General features: G+C 44.8%; 1 protein-coding gene across 10 annotated transcripts in view; it reads right to left on the bottom strand.

Annotated features, from left to right (window-relative positions):
* The window catches only part of GIT2 (GIT ArfGAP 2), a 77052-nt gene that overhangs the window by 10976 nt on the left and 45321 nt on the right, over window positions 1-20755 (bottom strand). For 3 of the 10 annotated variants that reach the window (XR_009209118.1, XM_032168722.2, XM_032168723.2), the window contains exons 13-18: window positions 16712-16854; window positions 14812-14961; window positions 10913-11161; window positions 8037-8126; window positions 4723-4805; window positions 3934-4122 (exon numbers count right to left, since the gene is read on the bottom strand). Coding sequence is in view for 9 of the 10 variants with exons in the window: in XM_032168722.2 (XP_032024613.1) it covers window positions 3934-4122; window positions 4723-4805; window positions 8037-8126; window positions 10913-11161; window positions 14812-14961; window positions 16712-16854 (904 nt within the window). In the remaining variant the exon portion in view is untranslated. Of the gene's footprint in view, window positions 1-3933; window positions 4123-4722; window positions 4806-8036; window positions 8127-10912; window positions 11162-11717; window positions 12495-14811; window positions 14962-16711; window positions 16855-20755 lie in introns of those variants that run through there. The other 7 variants (XM_032168729.2, XM_058425936.1, XM_058425935.1 and 4 more) reach the window with 6 other exon arrangements.

The following is a 20755-nucleotide window of genomic DNA, read 5'->3' as shown; positions in this document are numbered from 1 at the left end:
GTCGGCTGGGTGCAGTGGCTCACGCCTGTAATCTCAGCACTTTGGGAGGCCAAGGTGGGCAGATCACCTGAGGTCAGGAGTTTGAGACCAGCCTGAATGACATGGTGAAATCCCATCTCTACTAAAAATACAAAAAAAATTAGCTGGGCGTTGTGGCGCATGCCTGTAATCCCAGCTACTCAGGAGGCTGAAGCAGGAGAATCGCTTGAACCCGGGAGGCGGAGGTTGCAGTGAGCCAAGATTGTGCCACTGCACTCCAGCCTAGGGGACAAGAGCGAGACTCCATCTAAAAAAAAAAAAAAAAAAAAAAGACTGCCTACATTTTAAATTAAACCATTACATTTCAAGAAAATGGTTTATAGTATCCAAAAATCCTTCACAGGAAATCCTGACTTCTACCTTTGTGAGCAATTAGAATCACAAACCATTTAATAACAAAAATTCCAACATATAAGGAGTTATTTAACTTGTAAATATGAAGGGGCAACAACCTATCTGGTCACACAGATTTCAGAAAGAGAAAAAAGCAATGTCCACAGCCATCACATGTATCATGCATACTAATAAACTGTGTGTCTGTTAATATCACAGTGACTGAGAACCACACTGAAGATTTTTTTTTTTTTTTTTTTGAGATGGAGTCTCGCTCTGTCACTCAGGCTGGAGTGCAGTGGTGCAATCTCGGCTCACTGCAACCTCTGCCTCCTGGCTTCAAGCAATTCTCCTGCCTCAGCCTCCCGAGTAGCTGGGATTACAGGCTTGCGCCACCACGCCCAGCTAATTTTTGTATTTTTAGTAGAGATGGGGTTTCACCATGTTGGTCAGGCTGGTCTCGAACTCCTGACTGATCCACCCGCCTTGGCCTCCCAAAGTGTTGGGATTACAGGCGTAAGCCACCGCGCCCAGCCAGTGAAGAGTTTTATATTCTGTTGGTTATGGTTTCATTTTTGAGAAATACGACTCACCCTTTCATCCTGCTACACAAAGAAGGAATCTTTCTTAAGGCCATCTCTCAAAAGCTCACTCATTATGAACTATTTGGGGAAGTCCTTGACAAGATAGAAAAGCAAGCACACCCAGGTTAATGAGGAAGCCCTCCTCCTCTAACAGGAGTCTACGCTCACAACTTGACATTGGTATCTTTCCTCAAAAAGGTTTTCGTGCATAATATGTCAAAATCCCTGAATTGTATGTGTGTCTGTGTGAGGGCAGGAGTGAGGCTGGAGGCCCAAGAGACAAGACCAGACTTCAGGAAGGTCAGGGGCTGGGGTTGCTTACATGGATCAAGAGGAGAAAACAAGAGAAAAAGGCATGGGTTTAATTTGTACAATTCAAGATTATAAATAAAAGCATCTTGGGTATCTAAGTATCCAGAAATTTTAGTATAGCATTGAACAATTTATGAAATATAAATTCTCTAGACCAATTATGGTTTTAAACCAAAAGAATGAGCTAATGATTAAAATCTCTGCATCATTCTCTCATGGTCTTAAAAAAAAAAAAAAAAGGAAATCAGATCATTATATGTGTTGTTGAATGGATTTGTAAATTTTAAACAAAGAAAGAAAAAAAAAAAACAAAGAAACTTACCAAATTGTACCAAGCACCATATTGCACTTTGAAGCAGAAATGGCCTCAGGGCAGATATTTATATTTTTGACAACGACAGCAATACAAGGCAAGCACATTTTAGTTTGAAATACAAGCACAGCACTTCTGAACTAGAGGAAATGAAAAGTGAAGCACATTGACAAATGGGGTCACGGTGCTCAGGAAGAAGTGTTATTGAATCATGATTACATTAAACACTGTCAAAAACTTTGGCCAAGCACGGTGGCTCATGCCTGTAATCTCAGCACTTTGAGGCTGAGGCGGGCAGATCACTTGAGATCAAGAGTTCAAGACCAGCCTGGCCAACATGGTGAAACTCTGTCTCTACTAAAAATACAAAAAAATTAGCCGGGCATGGTGGTGGGCGCCTGTAATCCTAGCTACTTGGGAGGCTGAGGCAGGAGGATCGCTTGAGCCAAGGAGGCAGAGGTTGCAGTGAGCAAGATCGTGCCACTGCACTCCAGCCTGGGTGACAGAGCAAGACTGTCTCAAAAAACAAAAAACAAACAAACAAAAAAAGGCTCTGTACTTTGGAAAGCCACGGGACATTTTGCTTTCTGTAATCAAATATGAAGTCACTCACTGCCAAGACTATGGTCCTGAGCAAAGTGAGTGTGCTTGTAACCCGTGAGGTCCAAAAGGCGTGGTATGAAGAGAATGCCTGGGAAAGGACGGGGGAGGAAGCCAAATAATTAGACAGCTTTTATCGAAGGAGGCTAAAAAGTTATGCAGGTTTCTCTTTTTCTCTGAGGAGCTTCCAGCAGTCCCTCCAGAAGACTAACTCTTATCTTTCAATAAACATGGATTATTCCCTTCTTTCCTAGTGGGAAATAAGGACACTGGGAGATGTGTGAGCCATATAAAAAAGGGTACAGAAAGGGGAGGTTGGCCCAGTAGTGCCAGGACTACAAAAGGGAATACAAAGGCCCAGATGCATGTCTGTGTGGAAGGAGAAAACAGAAGAGTAAACAGCACAGCATCCCTTGAACACTTTTTGCTCGTGCAAGGCGTGAAGAAAGTTCTTCACTGAAGTCCTAAACTTTGCTGACCTATGAGAAGAATGAGATTTTTCTTGGGTTTGACTGAACTCTGCTGGTTTAGCTAATGTTTTATGAGTGTCTACATCCTGCCAACCATGGGAAGCTAGGATGTTACCCCAAGCAGTTCGCAACTCACTGGAAGTTCTCAGAGAATTCACTCTCAAAGAACAAAAGGCTAAGTTGGAGCAAGAGCCAGTCCCTTACTCAGGGTAAGAATTAACCACAGGACGTGCTTCTAGTCAGAGTAAGCAGCCTCCCCTCTCATGCTCAGAGATGGATTTGGGTGATGAGGAGATCAACTTTATTTATTTTGCGACAGTTTCGCTATTGTTGCCCAGGCTGGAGTGCAGTGGCATGATCTTGGCTCACTGCAACCCTACGCCTCCAGGGTTCAAGAAATTCTCCTGCCTCAGCCTCCTGAATAGCTGGGACTACAGGCACATGCTGCCATGCTCGACTAATTTTTGTGTTTTTCATAGACACAGGGTTTCACCATATTGGTCAGACTGCTCTCGAACTCCTGACCTCAGGTGATCCACCTGCTTTGGCCTCCCAAAGTGCCGGGATTACAGGTGTGAGCCACTGTGCCCAGCCCAGGATACTTTTTGTGTCAGCGGCCTTGTCCTTAGCCAGGCCAGGGTATAGCCATGGCCAGAAGCAAGGTGTAAGGTAGCCCCTTTCCCCCTCCACCTAGAACTAGCATTGTCGCCACCCTAAATATGCCACAATCCTATTTCTAGAGGCATTTATTTTCGGAGCTTCATAACAAGATAAAAAAAAGAAAATACCATGTAAATCAAACAAGACAAACCAAACCAAAACTGACATTGTTCTTTTTTTTTTTTTTTTTTTTTTTTTTTTTGAGACAGAGTCTCGCTCTGTCACCCAGGCTGGAGTGCAGTGGCGCAATCTTGGCTCACTGCAAGCTCCGCCTCCCGGGTTCACGCCATTCTCCTGCCTCAGCCTCTCCGAGTAGCTGGGACTACAGGCGCCCGCCACCACGCCTGGCTAATTTTTTGTATTTTTAGTAGAGACAGGGTTTCACCGTGGTCTCGATCTCCTGACCTCGTGATCCGCCCGCCTCGGCCTCCCAAAGTGCTGGGATTACAAGCGTGAGCCACTGCGCCCGGCCGACATTGTTCTTAAGCCTGTTATGTAGACTTGTTTTCAATGACCTTGAAGTCAGCATGCTGGGAACAGCTGCCATTAGGAACGTGGGCATCATCCCTTTCTGGGTGCGTAACACACACTCTCCCAAAGCAGGGTCTTCAATCCTGCTTACCTGTCATGTTTATTTTCTTGGGCTGCTCTTAAGAGCTCCTGTATGTTTTTGGTGATCTGTTCAGTCTTCCTGATGACATCTTCGGTGCTAGGGAGAGTGGGGCTTGGGGCCACATGGGGTTCTGCTGTGTCTGGCACCAAGCCATCACCTGGCCACACCATACTTCTCTGCCGTCCTTTTCGGCTTGACCTGTGAACATTAAAGATGCAGTTAAATACAGCAGGTGCTTATCAGCTCCCCCTCTGCTTCTAGGAGCCACTTTGTATGCACTGGCTAAATGCATGAGCAGGCTGGTCTCGTCATTTCCTTTTTCCTGTCTAGCAGCAGACTCATGGTAAGGCTCTAAAATCGGCTATTTCACTCTACCATAGGGCTGGAAGTGTTGACTCTCACGGGAAGGGTGAAGGAGGGAGGGGAAAAGGGAGGGAAATACCTGGAGCGGGGAGGGTGTTTGTTTATAAAGCCATCCCCAGGTGGGCCAACTCTTTGGGTACGAATGCAGAATGTAACCCAATGTTGTCTTCATGATGAAGTGGGGTAATGACTTTAAACACACTACAGACAGCTAGAGACACATAACATGCTGGTACAAAGAAAAAGGCCTTTCGGCAACAATGTGAGATGACAAGACATGTAAACTATGAGCATATGCTTGAATATTTTAAGATTTTATGAGTCTGAAAATAGAGAAAAGGGGTGTGTGTGGTGAACTGCTTCTGCTGGCCCAGGCCTGCCAGGTCTCTGGCCCTGGGGATCCCCTCCCCTGGCACGCTCGTCCTGTGGATGTACCCCATGCCATCTGGCTCCATGTCATTGGGAGTGTTGTCGTAGTCACTCTCAGGTGTGCTGTTCTGCTTCTCCAGCCTGGATGCCTACAAGAAAGAAGAGGGACCCTCATGAGTTTGTAACATAAGGAGTCTTCTCAGGAGTCTTCCCCAGGAATTGTTACCTGTTAGGCTACTGGCCTTCACATCCCAAATCTCATTTGGGACAGGGGACAACTCTCTAGTGAAAATTTAGTAAAAGATGAACATTGGATCCAGAAATGGCCTCTTTCCTTCTTTGCACCATTTTCTTCTTAGCTCAGTGGCTACTCCATAATCAGATCCTTAGTACAAACTAACAGACATGCAAGGCAATACACCCTCATTTAGTTCTCAAATTTATAACATAATGAGATGCAGTTAAAATACAGGCAGGGTGTGGTGGCTCACGAGACAGAGTCTTGCTCTGTCGCCCAGGCTGGAGTGCAGTGGTGCAATCCTGGATCACTGTAACTTCTGCCTCGGCCTCCCAGGTTCAAGCGATTCTCCTGCCTCAGCCTCCCAAGCAGCTGGGACTACAGGCGCCCACTGCCACGCCTGGCTAATTTTTTGTATTTTAGTAGAGACAGGGTTTCACTGTGTTGCCCAGGATGGTCTCGAACTACCGAGCTCAGGCAACCCACCTGCCTCGGCTTCCCAAAGTGCTAGGATTACAGGCGTGAGCCACCATGCCCGGCCTTTATAATGAATCTTTTTGCCTTCCCTGATGAAAATGTGATAAATCGCAAATCAAATGCATTACCCTCAATGATCAAAAGTACCAAGTTTCATTTAAACATTTTAGAAGAGTAGTGACTCATATACCTCATAAGTGCATTTGGTAAATGTTTTCTCAAGTATGGAAAACAACATATAGCAGCAACCACCCAGGAAATCAGTTACTTACATGTTAGTTAAGTCCTTCATCATTGTCAACAAAAGCATACGTACAGAATTTCAGTGTAGCTAGCATTTAATTGTATCAAATTATTATAAACATGCAGAGCCAAAAGCTATTGGTTAAGAGTGCTGCTCTCTCAAAGCTGTTAATAGGAAGGTTACCTTATAGCTGGTGCTGGTTCAATTTATTTAATAGGTTTGCAGTTTTCTCTGAATAAAGACATGCCATAAAAATCTAAACTCATGATGAAGCTGTCAGGAACAATCAGGGTGATCAGTTTAAATGATTTTTGTACAAAACTCTGTCTCAGCAAGCAGTCCTTGCAATGATTTTTAAGGCTACCATACAAATTAAAAAACAAAATTTCACAGTAGACAAAAGAGGTTTGACTTACAAAATTTCTAATGAGATATTTAATCACGGTCTAACTGTCCTTTAGTTGTATCTGGGCTATTTTAATGAAACATTACAGTTCAATTTCAGAACTGCTCAGGAGACTTTTTTTTTTTTTTTTGAGACAATCTCACTCTGTCACCCAGGCTGGAGTGTAGTGGTGCAATCTCGGCTTACTGCAACCTCCACTTCCTGGGTTCAAGGGATTCTTGATTCTTGTGCCTCAGCCTTCAGAGTATCTGGGATCACAGGCATGCGCCACCACCCCCCGCTAATTTTTGTATTTTTAGTAGAGACGGGTTTTGCCATGTTGGCCAGGCTGGTCTCAAAACTCCTGGGCTCAAGTGATCCACCCACCTTGGCCTCCCAAAGTGCTGGGATTACAGGCATGAGCCACTGCACCCAGCCGAGACTTTAAGTACAATTTATCAATAATTCTTTTTTTTTTTTTTAGTACAATAATTCCTTTTTTTTTTGAGACAGGGTCTCACTGTGTTGTCCAGGCTGGAGTGCAATGGCACAATCATGGCTCACTGCAGCCTCGATCTCTCATGGTGGGCTCAAGTGATCCTCCCATCTCAGCCTCCCAAGTACCTGGGACTACAGGTGCACATCAACACACCTGGATAATTTTTTTTATTTTTTATAGAGATGGGATTTTACCATGTTGCTGAGGCTGGTCTTGAACTCCTGGGCTCAAGCAATCCCCCCGCCTAGGCCTCCCAAAGTGTGTGAGTCACTGCACTCGGCTGAGAATTCTTAATAGACTGAAAGTGAAGTAAAGAATTCCAAAAGGGTCAGGGCATGGTGGCGCATGCCTGTAGGCCCAGCTACTCAGAAGCCTGAAGCAGGAGGACTGCTTGAGCACAGGAGTTTGAGGCTATAGTACGCTATGACCATGCCTGTAAATAGCTATTGTACTACAGACTGGGCAACATGAGACTGTCTCTAAAAGATAAAAAAACAAATCTTGAAAGGGCCTTGGTAATCCATATGCCACTGGAACTAGGAAAGAAAGGCTCTCCATCCATTCCTAGGTGTGGAGGGAATGGCAAAGGCCCAGTGCAAACCCCACCTTGCCTGTAAAGGTGGTCCCTTACCCACAGCCACCTTCCTCCTCTTACCTTACATTACCCTTCCATTAAAAAAGAGATGGAGCCAGAACTGGGACATGGATTTTCAAAGCCTGTGCTCTTTCCACAGCTTTCCCAGGTTGCGGTCATGTACCATTCTTTACGCATGAAAGTATTTTTTAATTGACGGTGCCTTTGGGAGCAGGGGCTGTGCCACCTAAGTCCTTAGGACCCTTTCATTGACTTACCAAAACACTGTGTATGGAGGAGGTGCTTAATACTTACTGCCTGACTACTCTAAAAGGGGCTTACCTGAATCATGCACTGCTATTGAGACCATAAATTATACACCAGTAGGTGAGGTTTAACCAACCCGTACAAGTGAACAGCTTTAGGTTAACAGCTGCTTGCACAGCTCCAATGCCACAAGGTGTTACAATTCTGATTCAAGATGCAGGGACTTGTAAACCTTGGTTTGTCAAGTGTGGTGCTGACATAAAATGTGTCACAGGTTAAAAAAAAGGCATAACATTTTAGTACTTCAGCGAGTCCACATACAGCAGTTTCAATCTGACAACTGTAGCCCTGAACAAATTTGGCCTATTATAATATCTAACCAGCAGCCAGCTAATTTGCTGGTTGTTTAAAAAAACAGTATGCTCAGAATAAATGCTGTAGGGTGATTTGCAAAGTTTGTTAAATATGACGTGAACATGAGCAGTGTGGGGTTAGAGAAAGGGAGGCGCCCTCGATGGGTGAGCGTGCATGTGCACGAGTGTGAGCCTGATGCACTGTGAGAAACCAGGAGGAAGTGCTGCTTCATGCAGGACGGAAGGGCAATTAGCGAAGGACAGGGGGGCCAGAGCCCAAGCACAAAGCGCCCAGGAGCACGGCCCCTCCTCCAGAGAGCAGACCATTCAGAATGTACTTAACCCTTCGGGTGCTTTCGTCCCTCGACCAGGAAAGTGTGGAGGGGAAGGAAGGCAGAGATGAAGAGGAGGTCACAAGTGCACTCCTCCCGATCTGGAATGGGAAAGAGAAACACACTCGGGAAAATACAAAACAAACCAAAAACCTACCATCTTGCCAGCTTCAGTAAAAGAATCCTGGAACACCACACATTATGTGACATGAGTGCTGCAAACTCAGTGGCCACCGGTAACAGGACCCCAGAGATGTTTAAACCCTTGGTGAAACACCTCCTGGAAATTACTCTGAATTTAATAAGGCTGCTTTTCCATAAGGGAAATACCTAACATAATTTGTCAAACTTGTCAATAATTTTTTAATGGATACTATGAAATGCATATTTGTTTTTCAATCAGGACTGATGTGAAATGAGAACTATACAAATGATTGTAAGTTGCTATACACTATCAATCTGTTTTTTTTTTTTGAGTTGGAGTCTCGCTCTGTCGCCCAGGCTGGAGTGCAGTGGCGCAATCTCGGCTCACTGCAAGCTCCGCCTCCTGGGTTCACGCCATTCTCCTGCCTCAGCCTCTCCAAGTAGCTGGGACTACAGGCGCCCGCCACCACGCCCGGCTAATTTTTTTGTATTTTTAGTAGAGACGGGGTTTCACCGTGGTCTCGATCTCCTGACCTCATGATCCTCCCGCCTCGGCCTCCCAAAGTGCTGGGATTACAAGCATGAGCCACCGCGCCCGGCCACTATACACTATCAATCTAATTTTTAGTACAGTTACAGCGCCTTCCTGATATCTTTATATTCTAATTTTTTCTAAAATAAGAAAGTACACGGAAAAATAACAAAGCTGCTTTTCCTAAATTTTGTCTTCAGCTATACAAAAATAAGATTCTTAACTTAGGGTGGGCGCGGTAGCTCACACCTGTAATCCTAGCACTTTGGGAGGCTGAGGCGGGAGGATTGCCTGAGCTCAGGAGTTTGAGACCAGCCTGGGCAACATGATGAAACCCCGTCTCTACTAAAACACAAAAAAATTAGCCAGGCTTGGGAGCATGTGCCTGTAGTCCCAGCTACTCAGAAGGCTGAGGCAGGAGAACTGCTTGAACCCAGGAGGTAAAGGTTGCAGTGAGCTGAGATCACACCACTGCACCCCAGCCTGGGTGACAGAGCGAGACTCCGTCTCAAAAAAAAAAAAAAAAAAAGATTCTTAACTTAGTTTGATGGCTTTCCCATTACATCAAATGTATCAAATCAATTGCCTTAGAACGTTAAACCCAAGTATCTTAAAAAGAATTTGAGAGCCGGGCGCGGTGGCTCACGCTTGTAATCCCAGCACTTTGGGAGGCTGAGGCGGGCGGATCACGAGGTCAGGAGATCGAGACCACGGTGAAACCCCGTCTCTACTAAAAATACAAAAAAATTAGCCGGGCGTGGTGGCGGGCGCCTGTAGTCCCAGCTACTCGGAGAGGCTGAGGCAGGAGAATGGCGGGAACCCGGGAGGCGGAGCTTGCAGTGAGCCGAGATTGCGCCACTGCACTCCAGCCTGGGCGACAGAGCGAGACTCCGTCTCAAAAAAAAAAAAGAATTTGAGATAACAGACTCCCAATTATAGTAAAACAATATTGTAATTTTACCACTGAAAATTGACAAAATTAAACTAGGGTTTAATTTACGAAACCAGGCCGGGCGCAGTGGCTCAAGCCTGTAATCCCAGCACTTTGGGAGGCCGAGGCGGGCGGATCACGAGGTCAGGAGATCGAGACCATCGTGAAATCCTGTCTCTACTAAAAATACAAAAAAAAATTAGCCGGGCGTGGTGGCGGGCGCCTGTAGTCCCAGCTACTCAGGGAGGCTGAGGCAGGAGAATGGCGTGAACCTTGGAGGTGGAGCTTGCAGTGAGCCGAGATAAAAAAAAAAAAAAAAAAAAAAAAAAAAAAAAAAAAAAAATTTACAAAAACACGTCCTTGCTTTGCATCTACCTTGAGAATTTTTTTGGAAACTCCCATAAAATTTGACTGAAGAAATAATAAACTTTGACACTCAAAAAGACAAATACTACTCTCTGAAAAAGCATCACATGAAAAAGTTTAAATGTCTGTATAACATCTTGGCAAAACACATTTTATAATAAAGTAATCCAGAAGAAATATATTGAAAACCTTGTAACACAGTATGTATCCCAATGCAAAATAAGATTGTAAGAAGCCTGCTGCAGAGCACAACCTCTGGAATTCAGCGCTTCTAAGACTGATGTAGAGTATTACATTTCCTTTTCTGAGACGACAAAGCCACACTTCCCCCACCACGGAGGGAGGAGCAGGATGCAGAAGTGAACCTAGGAGGCACACCGAGCACACGTGGAGAGGCTGCGGAGGCCTGGAGCCTTCCAGCCTTGCCTGGGCTCCTGGGCCCAGATTCAAGGCCACCTGCTTGAGGAGGAGCTGAAAAGGCATCTTGGATTCTAAAGGCTCCAGTCCTTAAAGGGGCACATCCCTGTCTAGCTCCAAGAAGGCGACACTTCCTTCTGAGAGTGACCTCTATGATTTGTTTTTGTTTTTGGAAGTGGAGAAGGAAGGAAGCTTTACCAAAAAAAGTTCCAACACTGGCTGGTTGAGAACTAATCATGGATGTGGGGGAGAAAAAAGCAGCAGTTTGGGCAAGAGCCAGAATCCCCAACTTGGTTAGGAAACCATCAGCCCATGGCCCTGTGTGCTTGTGGGAACACTGCAAGCATCTGTGGACATGTTAATACAGCAAACACAATGGTAACTCTCCTAGTCCAATTTGGCAAAGCAGAGGTGTGGGGACCTGTAGGTTCAGAAGAGGAAACAGAGTAGTCAGGCTGCACAGAGTGAACAGCAGAAGCGCCAGTGGTGTTACTTACGTGCGCGGGGAAGGGCTGGAGTCTCGTCCTGCTCTCTTCGGGGCGGCTCGCTTCTCCCATTGGGAGATACGGTTTCTGACCTGATCCGGTCTCGTACATGGACATGGGCCTACTGCCCCGGGCAGACGGACGTCTCTTTAAGGAAGAGTGGTTGGAAGTGTCTGTGTACTCAGAACCAGTTTGCACCTGATATACATTGGTTGTGGCCTGTTTCCTGAGGTTCGAATTTTCACTCTGGAGTGTTTGAAGCTGAAAGAAATGTTTGGCAGTGGGACTGTGTTTTTTTATAGCAAGCAGAAAAAGCAAACACCAAGTAAATGAATACAACTACCAGCTTTAAACAATAAAGACAGTAACAGCTAGCCGGGCTGAAAGTAAAAAGCCAATACAAACAAGGACCCTTTCTTCTGGATTGGGTGAAACACAATCAACTCCCTTCATCACGTAAGCAAATTAAATAGCTTCATTTCTGAATGCGGAAAAGTTGTGGTTTGGACTTCCTCAAAACAAAATGTCTAACCACTTAAAAATTTGTCATGGTGGGGCTGGGAAATGTTTGCAGGCAAGCTGTACACTGGATTATTCTAAGGCTGTTTCAAGCAAGAGTTTGAGATCATTAAAACATCATTTAGGTAACTTGCTTTTCAAATGAGCCCTGAGCAATTTGCAAAGGCCAAAAATGACAGCAGACACCATGGAAGCAGCACAAAGATGACTAGGGTTGCTTTGCAAAGCAAGAAAGACAGAAGTTCAGCTTATGAAAAATCAGATCGCCTATTGCGTTCCAAAAAGCCAACAAGAAAAATTATGATCAACAAGTTTTTATTACATAATACTCTTGATACTCTAAACAATTCAGCACTTTGAAAAAAAAAAAGAGAAAACCGGATCATGGTAAGTTTGCTATATTAACATATCATGAAGAAAACTGGAAATCTATTGATCTATGGAATTGACATCTTCGCATGGATGCTCCACGCAGCACACTTGCTTCCGTCTGGTGAGTGATCATCTTTCGGTCAGGGCTGGAATATTTGGCCTTTCTCTCCTTTGGCTTTGTCACCCAAAAAACGCGACCTCAGTGGTGTCAGCTTTGAACATGCTAATCTGCCTGGCACCACCCCATTTTAGAGACTGTCACTTGGAGGCCCTGAATGCTCCTTCCATTCCTCACATGCAGGCTGCTCCATGGTGCTGGATGGATTAGAGTTAAGGGGTCAGCAGGGAATCGTGTTACTCTTTGGCATCTGGCATTTTAAACACCATTCACCACGTCCATTCTTTGCAGGGTCCTTCCCTTCTGGTGCGCCTTCCTCTTCCATGGACATTTTATAAGCTGGGTGTGGTGTGACTTCAGCTGTCTACTCTTTGACAGAGACTGTAAAATCTGACCAAATTCCCCACCAGTGCCAAGGTTTAAGTCCACAAGCAACTGTTTGCACCAGAAGATCATTACTTTTTCAGTAGCAAACCCATTCAATGTTAGGAGTTACTTTCAATTTTTATTTAGAAAGCACCAATCTGTGAAAAATACACCAATAGTAGTTGCTCCTCTTCATTAATTAGCATCTTTTCCAAGCAACTGTTAAATGTGAAAGATCAGATACAAATCATGCTACTTTGTCAACTTTATGTATATTAAAAACTTTACCTAACTTTGAAATAAAATCAATACATCTTTGCTAAATAAACAAATTCCATATACTTTATATTGATCATGCCAAACTGCTGTCAAAGTGTGACTTACTGCCTCTTCCACAAAAAGACCACTCATTCTGTTACCTTGAAGAGCAAGCCATTACAGAATGATAGATTGCTTTTATACCACAAAGGCTGGCAGGGTATATATAGCTCATATCTGCAACTCTCTTTCCAAGGAAAGAACAGCTGCAAAGTGACAAAGCAGCCCTGAACATTTCTACATTCCAGGATACAGACAGGCATGAAGTGCCTGTTGAAACTATTCATTAGAGAACCCATGGCCTAGAGTGAAATGGTCAAGGTTCAAGGACTGAGGCGTGTAATTGACACATGTCCTCAATGGGGCACTGGTGCATGTAATCATGTGTTTGTCTGTGTAAAAAGCCTCTGTGGCAGTTTTTTAGTTAAGGCCTTGAAATCTGAAACTTTATCCTAACACTTTTCATGCCTGGATTTTGCCTGAATGTGTTCTCATGAGCACAAGTTCTTGGTTTCAATTTTTAAAAATGTTAGTACTCTGTATTTAGAGAGATGTCTTCACATAAATTTTAATGATGTTTATCTTAGTAAGAACCAGGCTACACTTTTTTATTTGGAAGGAGTATAAGGGAAAATAAAAAGTTATAGACAATAGTTTCAGAAATCAAAAGCACTTCTAAGAATTGATGAGATAATCAATCAGCAAAAGCAAATAATTTCACTTTGCATTTCTCAAAGAAGCTCAAGATATTTGCTTTCAGAGATAATGAGGCTCTCTCAGGTGATTTCCAAAAATACTAAAAGAAGCATTGTTAGATTTTAAAAGGTGATGTGCAGCAGATTGATTTACAGTGGCAAAATCAGCATGTTTCAGAAATAGTCACCTGGTCAAAATTATTAGTCCAATTAATGGAACAAACTGTAATCCACTAAATAAAATATATTCCAAAGAAGGCAGAGAAAATACAGGTCCTGTATATGTTATGACAAAGGGGCTCTTGGTCTGTCTCGTTTATAGCTGCATGGCAGCCCTAGACAGGGCTGGGAGACACAGAACAAGTGTCTGTTCGTTTAAGGCTAGCTGATCTTGAGCATTCTTCATTCCCTGCTACTACAGGCATTAGAGCCATTTATTTCAAAAAGTCTCAAAAATGCTCTAGAACTCAACATCAAAAGAATCCTAGACCAAACCCCACGCAAAAGTGCACAGCAATTTCCTTCCCTAGTAAATAGAGGGGCATGGGCCCCTTTTTAGTTCTTCCACCTTCCTTCAGGAAGCAGCACTGAAGAGTCCAGGCACACATGGAGTGTACCACGTCCTCAGGTCTTGAAAATGATTTGAAAACCTTACTTCTCAAATGACAGTCTAAAGACATAGATTATGTATTTCATTTTGTTTCTGGTTAAGTAAAGTGTCCAAATCTCATTTTAGAACTGAATGATGAGTGATACCCACAAAGTCATGGGCAAAATTTGGAATTTTTCGAATTCCCTTACTTAGCCTTCTCATAAAGAGTTGCATACACAATCCCCCTCCTACTAAGGGTATTCCTTGCTACCATCAACCACACTCCTTTTAGGGATTAATATATTCACACGGTTCCGATTCTCTCAAAAGGTAATGAATGAGAAAATGCTGAGCAAATGAGATTTTTTTTTTCACCAGTGTGCAGCTCTTCCTAGTACAAATGAAATGTTTTTTCTTATTTTTTGAGAACCTACTCTGTGGCAGGCTCTCCTGTAGGCTCTGGGGATAATACAAGTTAGTAGTAAAAACTGGTGAGCAATAAGGTGGGGATGTGGGATAGTGCTGCCAGGGTGGGAGCAGGGTTTGAATGCTGATAAACATGTCCCTGCCCAGGGCTCTCACTGGCTCTGTCTCCATGGTGTCATCATCCTTCCCTAGCAATGGGAAGAATCACATCCATGGAGCCCCATCCAGGTTTCCAGGAAGCACACAACAATGCAAGGGTTATTCTAATGGGCACAAATGCTTAAATAGGATGCTAGGTTTCTCCTACCTGGGGAACTTACTCTGGATATATTTCATTTTAAATATCCAAATACATCCTGCTTCAAAAAGACAACTTGGCCCAGAGATTTCTAAGGCTGTTACAATAACTGTTTTTCTTTCCTCGGACCACATCACAGTGCCTGAGATTCTTCCTTGTACTATGGGATTAAAGCGTCAACCGTCCTGGCATTTATTAACATGTTACCTTTTTCTGCATAATTCTCAGCTCGTCACTCAAGTTGTTATTCACCTTCATTAGCTGCTGTATCTTGGCCTCAGAAGCCACTAGAGCGTTTTTGACCTCCATAAATTCCTGTACAGTGACTGGTCCATCTGATAAATCTGAATCTAGGCTCTAAAAATAAATTGGGAAAACGTTCACAATCTGAGATGACGAGAACATTAAAGACTAACAGCTCAAGAATTTCAAATTCTGACCAAGCCAGCTGAATTGCAAAGTTAAGTCAAACCAAATCAAGGCCTCTGAGAGTAATGCAAAACTAAAACATAAAAGTAGGGTCACTATCCTATTTAAAAAATTTGAAAGTCAGTATTTTCTAATAGAACAGGCAGTGAGGCTACACATCTATGCTGACAATGAGGTCTGTCCTGTCTTGTAAGCCTTTCTCTCGTTCACTCATGTTTTGTTTTTATTCATTCTTTCATTAATTCATTCATTCCAACATTTTCATTGAACATTAGGCAGTGTTCTAGGTGCTTGGGATATATTAGAAAAGAGACAAAGATTCCTGCTTCCATGGTGTTTATATTCCAACAGCATGAGAGAGTATATATATCGTATGATTGAGGGTGATGAGTGCTGTGGGAAAAGATAAGACAGAGCAGGATAGGGGACTGCATGTTAAGCGGGGAGCTGGGGTTAAGCCTGTGAGTGGGTGAGAGGTGAGCAGAGGCCCAGGAGGTGAAGGGATGAGTCACATGAATCTGGAGGAAGAACATTCCAGCCTGCAGTGGAGCTCAGGTGTGCGGGATGGATTGGGCAGGAGGCCAGGCAGTTGACAGAGGGCCTGGTCACAGAGGGTCTTGGAATGATCTCGGCTCTCATTGAGTGAACCAGGTGGCTTCCGGGAAGTCTGCACAGGGGTGTCCCCTGCATCTGCTAATGGCACCATCTTTCTCACAGTCATGTGGGCCGAAGAACTCCGAACACATCTTCTATAAGTCTATCTCCCCACTTCAACCTTCCAACTTATTGCCAAGACTTTTCTATTCTACCTTCCTATTCATTCATTCTCAAATGATTGCCAAGCCCCTCTGTGGGTGTGTCCTGGGGGTCAGCAGAGGGTGCATAGCCTGGGGTCCTGCCGCCCTCTCCCCCAGCTCACACTCTGGTGCGGAGGTCTCTTCTACCTGCACCATCCTAGCGTGGGTCCTGGGGTGGCCTTCATCAGCTCCAGTATGGACCTCTCCCTCCACTCTCTAACCTACCAGAATAGTCCTCCCCAGACATGGCATCCTGGGCTCTGCATTGCCTGTGAGGCCCACGCTCTTCCGTCGGGCGTCATACCCCTCCTGCTGCAGCTTCGAATCCCACCCTTTTTAGGCTGTCCCTATGCATGACCAGCTTCCCCTTAGATGGCCTGGTTTCACTTCCTTTCTGACTCCTCCACATGCCCCAATCCCAAGCGTCCCTTGAGGCGCATCTTAAGAGCTGTCCTGTGACACAGCCCCACCTGATACTCCCAGCCATAGGTTCTCGCTCTGCTCACTCCCTCAGCCTGTGTGTGCTTTGTATGACACACATCACTTTGTGCCTTCTCCTGCAGTTCTCTCTCTCCTAGGTAATGAGAGCCTCACAGCAAAGGGACGAAGCCTCATTCAGGAGAGTAATATCTGAAGTCACTCAGTAAACACTTGTCGAATGAATAAAACACACCAATTACTCCTCACAAGTTTTATAAAGTCTCAACTGCAGCAGGGCTATGATGCAGGGACAAGGACCCCTATTTTAAAACCATTTAACCTCGTTTCACCTTTGCTTGGCCTGAGCTAGTAACAAACCCAACCTCCTGCACAGCAGCTTTAGCAGGGCTAGCCCTCAGCTGATGCGTGCTTGCCCTTCCATGGGACACACGGCCTCTCACCTTCTGCCGGTTTGCTTTGCTTGCAGTGGTTTCCAAATCTGTGTCTTCGTCTGATGCCACGCTGTCATAGTCGGGCTGATCGTTGTCTTGACTCTCAACGCTGTGCTGGTTATTGATCGTTTTCAGTATGAGCTCCACATTATCTATCAATAAAAGCAAACAACTTTACTTCAGGCTTAAAACATTGCTTTTCTTCCAAAAAACTATGGAGAGGATTTTTTGGTTTAGCCATTTAAAAGACTCAAAGGGCTGAATGCTGTGCTCTTGCCTGTAATCCCAGCATTCTAGGAGGCCAAGGAGGAGAACTGCTTGAGGCCAGGAGTTTGAGACCTACCTAGGCAACATAATGAGACTCTATCCCTACAAAATAATTTAAAAATTATCCAGGCCTGGTGTCACATGCCTGTAGTCCCAGCTACTAGCTACTCAGGAGGCTAAGACAGGAGGATTTCTTGAGCTCAGGAGATTGAGGCTGTAGTGAACCATGACTACACCACTGTACTCCAGCCTGGGCATCAGAGTGAGGCCCTGTCTCTAAGAGCAAAAACAAAGACAAAAACAAAATGAAGGCCGGGCGCGGTGGCTCACGCCTGTAATCCCAGCACTTTGGGAGGCCGAGGCGGGCGGATCACGAGGTCAGGAGATCGAGACCATCCTGGCTAACACGGTGAAACCCCGTCTCTACTAAAAATACAAAAAATTAGCCGGGCGAGGTGGCAGGCGCCTGTAGTCCCAGCTACGCGGGAGGCTGAGGCAGGAGAATGGCGGAACCCCGGGCGGCGGAGCCTGCAGTGAGCTGAGATCGCGCCACTGCACTCCAGCCTGGGTGAAAGAGCGAGACTCCGTCTCAAAAAAAAAAAAAAAAAAAAAAACCAAAATGAACAAGGACTGAAAGAAAATGACAGAAATGGCAATGTTATATTCACACCAATATAGAGATAACAGAAAAAGTTTTCAACCAGGTGGACAGCTACATAAGACTCCAGCATTCCTCTCATCTAACTGCCAAATATGGGCAAATTAAACAGATGGCTTAGGAGGGAACTGCTCAGATAAAGAAGGCAGGTTCCCAAGTTTCTAGAGATAGAGCCTAGCTCCAGGTCATGAAGATAAGGCTGTAGGTAATGGAAGATAAACTGTAATTCTATGAATACCTGTAACATATTTACAAGGTAATGTCAATCAAAACAGAAAGCAAATTGTTAAACTGGAGCCAGAACCTAGGCACTCAAAGAATAGAAACATTGGGCTGGGCGTGGTGGCTTATGCCTGTAATCCCAGCACTTTGGGAGGCCGAGGCAGGCGGATCACGAGGTCAGGAGATCAAAACCATCCTGGTTAGCCGGGCGCGGTGGCTCAAGCCTGTAATCCCAGCACTTTGGGAGGCTGAGGCGGGCGGATCACGAGGTCAGGAGATCGAGACCATCCTGGCTAACACGGTGAAACCCCGTCTCTACTAAAAACACAAAAAATTAGCCGGGCGTGTTGGCGGGCGCCTGTATTCCCAGCTACTCGGGAGGCTGAGGCAGGAGAATGGCGTGAACCCAGGAGGTGGAGGTTGCAGTGAGCCGAGATCGCGCCACTGCACTCCAGCCTGGGGGACAGAGAAAGACTCCGTCTCAAAAAAAAAAAAAAAAACCATCCTGGTTAACACGGTGAGACCCCATCTCTACTAAAAATACAAAAATTAGCTGGGTGTGGTGGCGGGCGCCTATAGTTCCAGCTACTCGGGAGGCTGAGGCAGGAGAATGGCAAGAACCCGCTTGCAGTGAGCCAAGATCATGCCACTGCACTCCAGCCTGGGTGACAGAGCGAGACTCCGTCTCAAAAAAAAAAAAAAAAAAAAATAGAAACATTGGCATTTAGTCAATTACCTGCATCTCAGTGAGAGAAAGAGATAGAGGAGAATGAATCAAACAAATACACACGTGCATGTTACAGGGAGTGTCTATTCCATAGGGAGCAGGGATTATTCTACAGGATCTAATACACTTTGAGCAAAAGATTTCACAAACTACCCAAGTCTCTCTGATTTCTTTCGGGCAACTCAAACTCTAACTTCTAATATTGCTTCCCAGAGATGTTGGGGAAACAATGGATGGATGATATCTGGGTGATGAATTGTGGTTATTTAAAAGGACTAGGTCCTAGCCAGGCGCAGGGGCTCACATCTGTAATCCCAGCACTTTGGGAGGCTGAGGCAGATGGATCACTTGAGGTCACGAGTTCGAGACCAGCCTGGCCAACATGGCGAAACCCCCATCCCTACTAAAAATACAAAAATTAGCTGGGTGTGGTGGTGCACATCTGTAATCCCAGCTACTCGGGAGGCTGAGGCAGGAGAATCACTTGAACCTAGAAGGTGGAGGTTGCAGTGAGCCGAGACTGCACCACTACACTCCAGCATGGATGACAGCGAGACTCTGTCTCAAAAAAAAAAAGAAAAAAAAAATAAATAAAAGGATAGGTCCTATTTTAACTGTTTAAATATTTTAAAACACATAAATATAATTACAGAATAGTCAATATATTCAATTTAGAAACTAATGAACAAGATAAAGTAATCACTTATAGCCATTGTTACATATTTACAATTTAGAAACTAATGAACAAGATAAAGTAATCACTTCTAGCCATTGTTATTTGTTGATCTATTTCTTTCTAGGTCTTTTTCTGAGCACTTATAGCCACACACAGTCAATTCTTGTTATGCTTGGTAGTTATGTTCTTTTTTTTGAGACGGAGTCTCACTCTGTTGCCCAGGCTGGAGTGCAGTGGCGCAATCTCAGCTCACTGCAAACTCCGCCTCCCGGGTTCACGCCATTCTCCTACCTCAGCCTCCTGAGTAGCTGGGACTACAAGCGCCCGCCACCACACCCAGTTAATTTTTTTGTATTTTTTTAGTAGAGACGGGGTTTCACCGTGTTAGCCAGGAAGGTCTCCATCTCCTGACCTCGTGATCTGCCCGCCTCGGCCTCCCAAAGTGCTGGGATTACAGGCGTGAGCCACCGCACCCAGCCTCTTGGTAGTTATGTTCTAAAAAGTTGCTGTGAATTGGCCAATATTAGATCAGTGCTTCTGGGGTTATCAACCAATCAATATATAACCTTGTTCTATGTGTGTTTCTGTTTAAAGATACCTTATTTAATACATAGTATTGATTCATTAACATTGAACTCATGGCCAACAGCACTATAAATCATGCCTGAATGATGCTTATTTAACACACATTTCTCCGTAGGGCACATCACAGCCTTCTTGCACTTAGAAACACTAGACAGCACTTCAGGACTATGCTTGGGGGCCACTTTTTTTCTTTTTTTATTGAGACAGGGTCTCGCTATGTCACCCAGGCTGGAGTGCACTGGCATAATCATAGCTCACTATAGCTTCTAACTCTTGGGCTCAAGTGATCCTCCTGCCTCAGCCTCCTGAGTATGTAGCACTACAGACACATGCCAACACACCTAGATAATTTTTAAATTTTTTGGTAAAGATGGGGCCTTGCTATGTTGTTCAGGCGTGCAATTTTTTTTTCTTTTTTGAGATGGAGTCTCACTCTGTCATCCAGGCTGGAGTGCAGTGGCGCAATCTCAGCTCACTGCAACCTCCGCCTCCTGGGTTCAAGTGATTCTCCTGCCTCAGCCTCCTGAGTAACTGGGATTACAGGCACGCGTCACCATGCCTGGCTAATTTTTCTTGTATTTTTAGTAGAGACAGAGTTTCACCATGTTGGTCAGGCTGGTCTCGAACTCCTGACCTCATGATTGCCCCACCTCAGCCTCCCAAAGTGCTAGGATTACAGGCGTGAGCCACTACGTCTGGCCAAGGAGACACTTTTGAGATAGGGTCACCCATGCTAGGGTGCAGACGTGATCATGGCTCACTGCAGCCTCAACCTCCTGGGCACTCAGTTGATCCTGGGCGGGAAGGGGCCATTTTAAAACAGTGAAATGACCAATGAAAAGCACACAAATATGACTAACATGGCACTAATTAGACCATAGACACTTGTCTATGAGTGCAGAAACAAGAAGTCAAGGA

Source organism: Hylobates moloch, unplaced genomic scaffold (assembly GCF_009828535.3).
Source record: "Hylobates moloch isolate HMO894 unplaced genomic scaffold, HMol_V3 SCAFFOLD_12, whole genome shotgun sequence".
NCBI classification, from domain to species: domain Eukaryota; kingdom Metazoa; phylum Chordata; class Mammalia; order Primates; family Hylobatidae; genus Hylobates; species Hylobates moloch.
Note: the sequence above shows the minus strand (reverse complement) of the source record. Positions and strands in the feature narration are given on the sequence as shown.